General features: G+C 44.5%; 1 protein-coding gene across 1 annotated transcript; it reads left to right on the top strand.

Moving 5' to 3' along the window:
• Positions 1–7,385: 7,385 nt before the first annotated feature.
• On the top strand, positions 7,386–12,029 carry LOC125521844 (methyl-CpG-binding domain-containing protein 2-like). Its single transcript, XM_048686904.1, has 5 exons — positions 7,386–7,636; positions 9,493–10,075; positions 10,623–10,676; positions 10,807–10,961; positions 11,362–12,029. Exons 2-5 carry the CDS (start codon positions 9,510–9,512, stop codon positions 11,676–11,678), a joined length of 1,092 nt encoding a protein of 363 aa, XP_048542861.1. The 5' UTR covers positions 7,386–7,636; positions 9,493–9,509; the 3' UTR covers positions 11,679–12,029.
• Positions 12,030–12,293: the final 264 nt, after the last annotated feature.

Raw genomic sequence — 12,293 nt, 5'->3', positions numbered from 1 at the left:
CGGAGACTAACTAAAGGTGAGCTGACGATATGTGTTGGAAGTGTTTCCAATGTTGATATGATCAAGCATCGCACGCTCCCTCTACCATCGAGATTGGTGTTTGCGTTAAGCATAGACATGATTGGATTATGTCTATCGCAATACGATTGTTCATTTAAGGAGAATAACGGTTACTCTGTTTATTTGAATAATACCTTCAATGGTCTTACACCTAAAATGAATGGTTTATTGAATCTCGATCGTAGTGATATACATGTTCATGCCAAAAGATAGTAATGATAGTACCACCTACTTGTGGCACTGCCACGTAAGTCATATCGGTATAAAATGCATGAAGAAACTCCATGCAAATGGACCGTTTTGACTCACTTGATCTTGAATCACTTGAGACATGCAAATCATACCACATGGGCAAGATGACTGAAAGCCTCGGTTTCAGTAAAATGGAACTAGAAAGCAAATTGTTGGAAGTAATACATTTTGATGTGTGCAGTCCAATGAGTGCTGAGGCATGTAGTGGATATCGTTATGTTCTTTCTTCACAAATGATTTGAGTAGATGTTGAGTATATTTACTTGATGAATCACGAGTCTGAATTATTGAAAGGTTCAAGTGATTTCAGGGTGAAGTTGAAAGATCGTCGTAGCAAGAGGATAAAAGATCTATGATATGATCATAGAGATGAATATCTGAGTTACGAGTTTGGCACAAAATTAAGACATTGTGGAAATCGTTTCACAACTAATACAGCCTGGAACACCATAGTGTGATGGTGTGTCCGAACATCATAACTGCACCCTATTGGATATGATGCATACCATGATGTCTCTTATCAAATTACCACAATAGTTTATGGGTTAAGCATTAGAGACAACCACATTCACTTTAAATAGGGCACCACGTAATTCCGATGAGATGACACCGTGTGAACTATGGTTTAGAGAAACCTAAGCTGTCATTTCTTAAAAGTTTGGGGCTGCGACGCTTATGTGAAAAGTTTCAGGCTGATAAGCTCGAACCCAAAGCGGATAAATGCATCTTCATAGGACACCCAAAACAGTTGGGTATACCTCCTGTCTCAGATCCGAAAGCAATAAGGGATTGTTTCTTGAATTGGGTCCTTTCTCAAAGAAAAGTTTCTCTCGAAAGAATTGAGTGGGAGGATGGTGGAGACTTGATGAGGTTATTGAACCATCTCTTCAACTAGTGTGTGGCAGGGCACAGGAAGTTGTTCCTGTGGCACCTACACCAATTGAAGTGGAAGCTTATGATAGTGATCATGAAACTTCAGATCAAGTCACTACCAAACCTCGTGGGATGACAAGGATGCATACTACTTCAGAGTGGTACGTAATCCTGTCTTGGAAGTCATGTTGCTAGACAACGATGAACCTACGAGCTATGGAGAAGCGATGGTGGGCCTGGATTCCGATAAATGGGTTGAGGCCATATAATCCGAGAGAGGATCCATGTATGAAAACAAAGTGTAGACTTTGGAAGAACTACTTGATGGTCGTAAGGCTGTTGAGTGTAGATGGATTTTAAAAGGAAGACGGACAATGATGGTAAATGTCACCATTAAGAAAGCTCGATTTGTCGTTAAGATGTTTCCCGACAAGTTCAAGGAGTTGACTACGATGAGACTTTCTCACTCGTAGCGATGCTAAGAGTCTGTTGGAATTGTATTAGCAATTACTGAATTATTTATGAAATCTTGCAGATAGGATGTCAAAACATTGTTTCCTCGACGATTTTTGAGGAAAGGTTGTATGTGATACAACCGGAAGGTTTTGTCAATCCTGAAATATGCTAATAGGTATGCAAAGCTCCAGGGATCCTTCTAAGGACTGGAGTAAGCATCTCGGAGTTGGAATATATGCTTTGATAAGATGATCAAAGATTTTGGGTTTATACAAAGTTTATGAGAAACTTGTATTTCCAAAGAAGTGAGTGGGAGCACTATAGAATTTCTGATGAGTATATGTTGTTGACATACTAATGGATCAGAAATGACGTAGAATTTCTGGAAAGCATATAGGGTAATTTGGAAAGTGTTTTCAATGGAAAACCTGGATTAAGCTGCTTGAATATTGAGCATCAAGATCTATAAGGATAGATCAAAACGCTTAATGGTACTTTCAAATGAGCACATACCTTGACATGATCTTGAAGTTGTTCAAGATGGATCAGTCAAAGAAGGAGTTCTTGCCTGAGTTGTAAGGTATGAAGTTAAGACTTAAAGCTCGACCACGGCAGAATAGAGAAAAAGGACGAAGGTCGTCCCCTATGCTTAAGACATAGGCTCTACAGTATGCTATGCTGTGTACCGCACCTGAAATGTGCCTTGCCATGAGTCAGTCAAGGGGTACAAGAGTGATCCAAGAATGGATCACAGGACAGCGGTCAAAGTTATCCTTAGTAACTAGTGGACTAAGGAATTTTCTCGATTATGGAGGTGGTAAAAGAGTTCGTCGTAAAGGGTTACGTCGATGCAAGCTTAACACCTATCCGGATAGCTCTGAGTAGAGATACCGGATACGTATAATGGAGCAACAATTTAGAATAGCTCCAAGTAGAACATTTATTTGGAATAGCTCCAAATAGAACATGGTAGCTACATCTAGGAGATGACATAGAGATTTGTAAAGCACACACGGATCTGAAAGGTTCAGACCCGTTGACTAAAACCTCTCTCACAAGCAACATGATCAAACCTAGAACTCATTGAGTGTTAATCACATAGTGATGTGAGCTAGACTACTAACTCTAGTAAACTCTTGGGTGTTAGTCACATGGCGATGTGACCTGTGAGTGTTAATCACATGGCGATGTGAACTAGATTATTGACTCTAGTGCAAGTGGGAGACTGTTGGAAATATGCCCTAGAGGCAATAATAAATTAGTTATTATTATATTTCCTTGTTCATGATAATCGTTTATTATCCATGCTATAATTGTATTGACAGGAAACTCAGATACATGTGTGGATACATAGACAACACCATGTCCCTAGTAAGCCTCTAGTTGACTAGCTCGGTGATCAATAGATGGTTACGGTTTCCTGACCATGGACATTGGATGTCGTTGTTAACGGGATCACATCATTAGGAGAATGATGTGATGGACAAGACCCAATCCTAAGCATAGCACTAGATCGTGTAGTTCGTATGCTAAAGCTTTTCTAATGTCAAGTATCATTTCCTTAGACCATGAGATTGTGCAACTCCCGGATACCGTAGGAATGCTTTGGGTGTGCCAAACGTCACAACGTAACTGGGTGGCTATAAAGGTACACTATGGGTATCTCCGAAAGTGTCTGTTGGGTTGGCACGAATCGAGACTGGGATTTGTCACTCCATGTGACGGAGAGGTATCTCTGGGCCCACTCGGTAGGACATCATCATAATGTGCACAATGTGATCAAGGAGTTGATCACGGGATGATGTGTTACGGAACGAGTAAAAGAGACTTGCCGGTAACGAGATTGAACAAGGTATCGGGATACCGACGATCGAATCTCGGGCAAGTAGCATACCGATAGACAAAGGGAATTGTATACGGGATTGATTAAGTCCTTGACATCGTGGTTCATCCGATGAGATCATCGTGGAACATGTGGGAGCCAACATGGGTATCCAGATCCCGCTGTTGGTTATTGACCGGAGAGTCGTCTCGGTCATGTCTGCATGTCTCCCGAACCCGTAGGGTCTACACACTTAAGGTTCGGTGACGCTAGGGTTATAGAGATATTAGTATGCGGTAACCCGAAAGTTGTTCGGAGTCCCGGATGAGATCCCGGACGTCACGAGGAGTTCCGGAATGGTCCGGAGGTAAATAATTATATATAGGAAGTGCTATTTCGGCCATCGGGACAAGTTTCGGGGTCATCGGTATTGTACCGGGACCACCGAAAGGGTCCCGGGGGTCCACCGGGTGGGGCCACCTGCCCCGGGGGGCCACATGGGCTGTAGGGGGTGTGCCTTGGCCTATATGGGCCAAGGGCACCAGCCCCAAGAGGCCCATGCGCCAAGAGATGGGAAAAAGGGGAGAGTCCTAAAAGGGGAAGGCACCTCCGAGGTGCCTTGGGGAGGATGGACTCCTCCCCACCCTTGGCCGCACCCTTCCTTGGAGGAAGGGGCAAGGGCTGCGCCTCCCCCTCTCTCTTGGCCCTATATATATTGGGGAAAAGGAGGAGCAAACCAATCTAAGGCCTGGCGCCTCCCTCTCCCTCCTGTGACACATCTTCTCCCGCAGCGCTTGGCGAAGCCCTGTTGGAATCCCGCTACTCTCCACCACCACGCCGTCGTGCTGCTGGATCTCCATCAACCTCTCCTCCCCCTTGCTGGATCAAGAAGGAGGAGACGTCGCTGCTCCGTACGTGTGTTGAACGCGGAGGTGCCGTCCGTTCGGCGCTAGGATCATCGGTGATTTGGATCACGACGAGTACGACTCCAACCCCGTTCTCTTGAACGCTTCCGCGCGCGATCTACAAGGGTATGTAGATCCACTCCTCCCTCGTTGCTAGATGACTCCATAGATAGATCTTGGTGACACGTAGGAAAATTTTGAATTTATGCTACATTCCCCAACACTGGCGTCGTAGAAGATTCAGTTGGCAAGTGTGTGTTATCATTGGTACTCATACTGGTCTCCCCTCTTACGGGTTGCACAGTCTTACTAATTGCACTGTCACCTCGCTTGATTCGTTTGTACTCACGATTCCTTTTCAAATAAGCTTCTCTCTGTTGTGGCGTCATCTGCATATACCTAACCCGATCACGGTAACGTTTGCGTTGAGAAGGATCCGTTGGTACAGCACCGGTTTGTTCAGTTAGGTGACGATATTGATCTACAATCATCAGCTTAATGAGACACACACAAGAAAAGATTGGTACTGAACTGGAATTTACATTTCAGGGCATGCAGAGAGAGAGAGAGAGGGAGAGAGAGAGAGAGACAGAGAGAGAGAGAATGTTCTTTAGCCAACAATCATTTTTTCATGAGTAAACAGAAAATATGAATTCATTATCGCAGTTGATGTCCGTCAGTAATGAGTGTCAATCATATTTCTATCAAAATAAATATTTTAAATGTGAACAACAAAATGGCCCAAATAAAATAGCAGAGTCATAAAAAATCAAGAAAAATAATCAAATCATCTTTCGTGACACACTTATCTCAAAACATAGTAGCTTTTGTAGTCTACGTACAGAATCTGCAACTTACACTGGCTTAGTCAAAAACGCAAACACCTTGCACGCAAAGAAATAGCCAAGAAAATCAACAAGGTATAACCAGCTAATCCTAATGACAGGAAGCAATCTGACATAAAGGAATTCTCCAAACTCATAACCATCAACAGAAAAAGAAAAACGGGAATGTAGAGAAGGAGCAACTCACCTGTGCTTTTCTCCCGTGCTGTTGGCCGTCCGCACAAAGAATGTGTATTGTACATGGCGGCTTGCCGGTGTACGGCGCGGCTGGAGAGAGCGAAGAGACGAAGACGCGCGAATCTAAATGAACGGAGACGGGGCGCAAGAGTGGCACACTTCAGAACAACCAAGCCCTGCGATCTCAATAGCAAGGTCGTCAAAGAGTTGAGGTACTCTGCAAGCAGATGCAAATGGAATTTTAGCAAGATGTGAGCGGGGAGATACAGGCAATGGGAGACAACGGGGATGGAGTTGTGGCAGGATGATAGCCTTGGGCTAGCCCGGGATGAAGGTTTTTGTTTTTTCCTTTTGAAATCGGGATGAAGCTTGAAGGTATGCAGTCTTTTCCATTCCAGCAGAGCGCGCGCGGGGCTCTGTTTCAATTAAATTATTCCAAACGTCGTGAGCCGTGGAGCTATCGGGAAGATGCGAGTAGCTTCCGAACGCGCGAGCGCGCGGGAGACAGCGCGGGAAGGGAGTGGTGACGAATCCAACTTATTGCAGCCGTCCGATTCAGTGAAGCTAAGGGCTGATGAAGGGTGGATAAGGGGATATGTGGTGAAATCAACGGCTAGAAGTGAGTTTGTGTTACTTGGCGGGAAACAAGAGTGGAGTGTAAATCCAATTTCAAAACTGATGCATTATAGTAGTAGAGATATTGTATTACAGTTTAGTTGGTGTCCAGTTCCAGTTTGTAGGTAGGGGCCCATGCCGGCATGTTCTCTTATATAATGAACTCAGAGGAGGCTTTTTCATAATGATAGGCACTAAACCTCCTTTTATGTGCATTAGTTCACTATAAAAAGAATTAACGTATTGATCAGCTACTTATTACCAACTAGCCCATATTCAGGTATATATTCTACATCTCGTGTGTAATTCCCATTATCTATTTGCGTCTAGAGAATATGCATCTTTTACAATCCGGTTCAGAATTAATCAATGCCCTATTAAAATTTTGTTTTTCAAGTGGAACGTTTTCATTTATTTTTTTTCTAATTTGGAAAGAAGATGTCCAATAGAAGTTTTATCAAAGTGTGACAAACTAGAATGCATAAGGCACTACAGATGGAGACTCAAAAACTTCGACGTTTATTCAAATGAGCCCAAATGAGAATGACGTGGTCGAAACCCTTGCTGGCTGAAGTTTGCAAGCTAAATGGCAGGTGATTCTTTGCAATTTACTGTTTCTGAAGCATGAAGGTAAAAGGGAATAAATCTTTTTTTAGTTGAAAGCGCTGTCTTTTAAGCGGGTTCTATTCTGAATCTAAATTAGCATATCCAGGTCATAGACAGCTTCATACATATTCATAGTTGATGGATTAGCATTTTGAGTTGCTCAGGAATTTTTACGGATTACATGTTTATAGGATATGTTTATAACTTGCCACTTATTTATTTGAATATGTTTATGTTCGGTCATGCCTAACCCTGTTGACGATGTGGTATGGACAAATAACAAAACAGATGTGGTATGTTTCACTGACATTTGAATATATATAAAGATAAAAAATTTTATGTTCTAAGCGCCTAAACAAGCGCCCCTTCATTGTAAATGCCCTTAAAAGAAAAACTACTCGTCCGAGCAAAAACCCCCTGTCGATCGAAACTGGTTATCCTGGAAAACCTCTAGATCAGCTCTTCTTTCTTTACTTAGAAAAAAAATCCTTTATGGTCGTCTTCCAAACAACTAGTAGTACTACACTAGATCAAACTAATTTTGATTCTCAAAAAAGAAAGACCAACTAATATTGGACTCGAGAAACCCCAACAGTCCAACTGAAGTATAGACTAGATCGTGCCGTCGTGGGCGAGATAACGGGCGCGGGTGGGGTGAGTGGCGCCCGGCGCACCGCACAGCGGCACAGGCCATGCGGCACGTTTCCCCACCTTCGTCTCACCCACACGGCGGCACGCGCCCTCCTTGACGGCCGCCGCACTGTAGCGCATTGATGAACACTCCGCATTGAAGAGGCCTCGCCCACCTACCTGCCTTTTTCATCGCGTGGAGAGGGGAGTTCGCTTGCTGTTGCTGCCTTCATCCCTGCATGCAGAGTGGCAGCGGAGAGAGAGAGAGAGAGAGAGGAGCGCAACAACAGAAAGCGCACCCACCTCCTCCCGCCCCACACGGGCCGCCGCCTCCTCGCTCCCTCCGCCTCGGATTCCCCGGCCGCCGGCCCGCCGCATTCCCCCGCCGACCCCGCGTACGTCCGCGCCTCCTCCCTCCCTCCCTCCCTCCGTCCGTCCGTCCGTGATCGCGCGTGGTAGTCGGCACGGCAGGGGGTCGACGCGGCCGGGGGGCGACATGCATTCGGTCTCTCGCGGGCGAAGAGACCGTCCAGGGGCGGCCTCGGCTCGCCGCCGCGGTTCCTGCGAGGACCGCCGTCGTGCTTTCGGCCGATTCGCTTTTTAGCCAGTTTCGGGAGCCAAAGCCCGGCCCTTTTCCGTGTCGCCCGGTGGGGTTCGTGGTGGGTGGGTGTTTTATGTTAGCCAGTGTCCGCCCCTGTCAATGTCTGGGAACATGCTTCTTACTTCCTCCGTTCCTAAATATAATATATAATATAGGTCTTTCTAGAGATTTCAACAGGTGACTACATACGAAGCAAAATGAGTGAATACTTTAAAATATGTCTATATACATCCATATGTGGTAGTCCATTTGAAATCTTTAAAAAGACTTATATTTAGAAACGGATGGAGTATTTGGGATTATTTGCCTCTCCGACATCCGGTGGTAGGTCCGTCCATTTGGTGGTGGTGCCCTCGCCGCGTTGCCTCCCTGTTGATTAATTTGTCCCATCTTGTCCCCGCTCTAGCCCGTCGATTTTGAGATGCTCTTTAATTTGCTGTGACGATTTAGAGCGGATGTATATTCTTGTAACTTGTACTGCTGCGGCCTCGTCCTCGATCAGGCAGGGTCTTGATGATGCGGCGGCCGTCTTGTTTGGTTTGGTTGTATGCGAATGCGAGCATGTGTGGCTGACCACCTGATGCATGGCTTGTGATTCAGGGAGCCTGATTGGGTGACATGTGGTGGCTTATTTTTGGCCATTTGTCGCCCACGTTAGCCATTTAGGGGCAGCACTGTTTTCTGGCTGCTATAATTAAACTTGGTGTGCTCAAAATTGGTGGCGACCTTGTAGTTTATTCAGAAAAGGCAAGGCTTTATGTTAGGTTGGTTGGACTTCAGCACTTTATTACAAATGCACCTTGGGTCTTAAATAAAACACTTGTTAGTGTAACCTCTTCTCTTTAGTATTTGCCCTGATTCTGCTTGTTCACAGCACTGTGTGGGCGATTATGTGCTTTGGAACCTGGATGTATGGGCAGTTGTTGATAAATATGCAGTGCACATGCCTTCGCTAGTCAATATCTAACGCTTGTAATTTGCCTTATATGGACGATGGGGTATCAATTGACTGCTGCCGTTATTTCTGTGAGTTTGGTTTCTCACCTCCTGCAGAAATATATTTGTGATATGTCAGCACCATTGTTTACTTGGTTGATTTGCACATAAGATAGCATGATTACCGAGCTGTCCAAACGGTTAGGTTGTGTGATGCTAATGACATGTTTTGTGTAACCTATGAAGAGCATCCAGGGAAGTCATTGTGTTTTCGACTTTCGTACTACATTTGCTTCGCCTGATACTGTGCCTCTGAATTTTTTTAGTGTAATGTGGTGTTCTCCGTCAATATAAATGTGCAATATCTTGCATGCCACTGCATAACTGCATCTTACAGATAGTCTTGGTGTCATTCTAATTTTGTCGAATTCGCTTATTGAGTGCAGCGATGATTACGAGGTAACTGTAGTCCTACCAAAGGCATAGTTGTAGTTAGTACAGCCTTACAGGTTTATTTAATATGATAGAATTGGTCGTGTTTCTGTCTTCTGTTTTTTACGGTGGTAAATAGTGGAATCGTGCAATGTACTGATTTCTTGCAACTGCGATATGATAATTGATTGTGCAGCATGTTTTTTTTACCTGGAACAATGTGTGATAACTGTACTCAAACCATGCTTTTTTGTTTATTGAACCTTTTGGCCATTGTTGCAGGAAAAGATAGTTATCTCATGAGGAATTTTCGAGGTCATAACCCTGAGAAAGGGATGGTTCATCCTCGCAAGCGTTCAAGAAAGAGGCTTATTACCAGTGACAGTGATGATGATGATGACTATACTGACAAGGATTACTCAATTGAAGAAGACGCATCAAAGCAGCTTGTCCTTTATGATCCGCAGACCACACGTCGCCAGCAAAGGGAATTCCAGTTAGCCAAGCCCATATATGACTCTACTCCACTGCAGCAAATACCCCCGAAGACAAAGTATGGTGGACACTCCAGAGTTTTACCATCTATTGGGCACTATACTGTACAGTGCGCTCAGTGCTTCAAATGGAGGATTGTTCCAACAAAGGAGAAATATGAAGAGCTGCGTGAGACTATTTCCGAGGAACTTTTTGTGTGTGCAAGGGCTCGTGAATGGAACCGTGTTTTATCATGTGATGACCCAGAAGATATGTCACAAGATGCAAGTAGGGTGTGGGCAATTGACAAGCCAAACATTGCCCAAACTCCTGTTGGCTGGAATAGGGAGGTCAGAATCAGGGGGGAGGGTTGCAGCAAGTTTGCAGATGTGTATGCCACTGTTCCTTTTCCTGCATTGCACTAATACCTGTGATTTGTTATTATCAAGTCTTTTGGTCATTTCCATGTTCAGTCCTTCCACTGCATTTTTTTCAGAAACTAGTCCTTCCACTCTACTTAATAGCTTTTTGCACCGTATCATTCATGGAATGATTGATCTGGTTCTTGATCAGTCTCTTTGCTTTAGCTACAACTGGTAAAGTATTAGCATGCCCTTTTGTGGTTTATTCCTGTTAGCTATGATTCATGAAACTACACAGTACTGTACTCCATGCCTCTTTTTAAGAAATACTTCATGCTTCTTGATAGCATAAAACATTTGCCTCTTATAATATGTCAGTTTGACAGCCATTGTTTCCCTGAAAAGGAGGATAACCCTGTGCTGTTGAGCAACCATTTATATGTTTTATCAGTTTTGGTGATGCCAATTTAAATCTCTAGTAATCATGAAATCTGTTCTCCAAAGTTATTTGCTTGTGGTATTCCAACATGCAACATACTTGATCATAACAATATTTGTTATTTTGCTTTCTCTCAGATATTACACTTCTCCAGCTGGGACAACGTTGAGGTCAATGGTTGAAATTGAGAGGTGAGCTGATGAATTCATATTCTGTTACTTTTACCTACCGTTTGTTACTTACAGCACCCAATTGATCTAGCACGCCAAATTATGGCATGTTCTTCCCAGATGCGATACAATCATCGTTTTGATATTTCAGGTACTTGGCAGAGAATCCATTCTACGTTCGACAAGGGGTTTATTTAGGCCAGTTCTCGTTTGCTATCCCAAAGCCTCTGCAAGAAGATTATGTCAGGAAGCGTAAATATTCAGCAACAACTCGTGAATTACCGGATATTCTTGAGCCAGTTGAAGGTGTGTGAATTCAGTCTAAGATTTTCCGTACTGTTAGCCCTTTCTGCTATACATTTTCAGAAATATTTTCTTATCAATCCCCTAAGCTGCCAGATAGTGCATGCTTCAAATCAAGTATGATTGTGGAAATGGTAACCATGACAAATGCCTTTTGGAAACATGTGTGTTACTAATATGCATCTTCCAAGGGAAATTGTTAAATGAGCATGGATCAATGAACGAGTGCATGAGCTGCACTACTTATTATGTTCTACATTCATCATTCTTGGTCTTCGTACCATCTATAATGTTTTCTAGTTTTTTACTGACTTGGCGATGTGATGCATACATATTCTTTTCCCAACCATGCCATTGCTGTTTCCTGACATAATTCTGCATGTGTGGCTATTCTTTGTTTCAGTGAATCCACTGTGCTGGGCAGCACCTCCTACCCGCAGAGAGCTGCTTCAGATGGGGGCTTCAGCTTCGAACCCCGTCGACCTCGACGACGAGCCCGAGGTGTTTGAAGCAGCACCTATGCACACCAACAGGAGAAATCTGAATCAAGCAGTGCCGTCATGGAGCGGGCGCAAGAAGAGAGCGGCGGCGTCAGGAGAGCCCAAGAAGAGAACCATGCAGCAAGATTCGGCGTCGATCCGTCCACCGTCTCCACCCAGCTGGCCACGCCGCGGCCAGCCTCAGCGGTTCCCCAACGACGTCGAGCACGTGCTGCTGTGAGCCCGGCCGTAGGCGACAGCTTCCTCCGGGTCTTCCTGTGGCTTTGGTTTCATTTTGCCCTCGACGAACATCGAATCGAGGAGGCGGCGATGGACGTGGTTGATCAGATCGGATGCCGGAAGCATCGAGTTTTGGTGGTGTGAATATGATGCCCATGGCAATGGCGTAGGCCGTGGTATCCCCCAGATAATATAGGTTTGGTAGCTTTTTTGAGACTTGTTAGGACGTGTTGCTTGTACTGCATATATATGTATGCTCGTATGGTATGGTATGGTGGGACTAGGTGCGCCTTGACTGAGTAATGTTGGAGCAGGCCCCAATTATGTGATCCCTTTGTTATCTTATCCTGGGAGTCGAGTCATTTCTCATCTCCTAAGTTTGAAGATGTACAATATGTTGGCGATGAAGATAATGATGAGGGGAGGGGGAGTTCCACTCGAAGATCAGAGGCGCGAATGCATATGAGGTCTCCAGGGAGGATGCAAGAAAGGAGAAGATGATTTCTGTACAAGGAGATGCTACAAGATGATCACAATAAGGAAGGAAATGGAGGAAACAAGAAAGGACACCTGGATGGATGGAGCTCAAGGAACTTGAGGAGCGCAAGGTTGCCAT

This window comes from Triticum urartu, chromosome 7 (assembly GCF_003073215.2).
Source record: "Triticum urartu cultivar G1812 chromosome 7, Tu2.1, whole genome shotgun sequence".
Lineage (NCBI taxonomy): Eukaryota > Viridiplantae > Streptophyta > Magnoliopsida > Poales > Poaceae > Triticum > Triticum urartu.
This window is presented reverse-complemented; position numbering and strand designations above follow the sequence as displayed.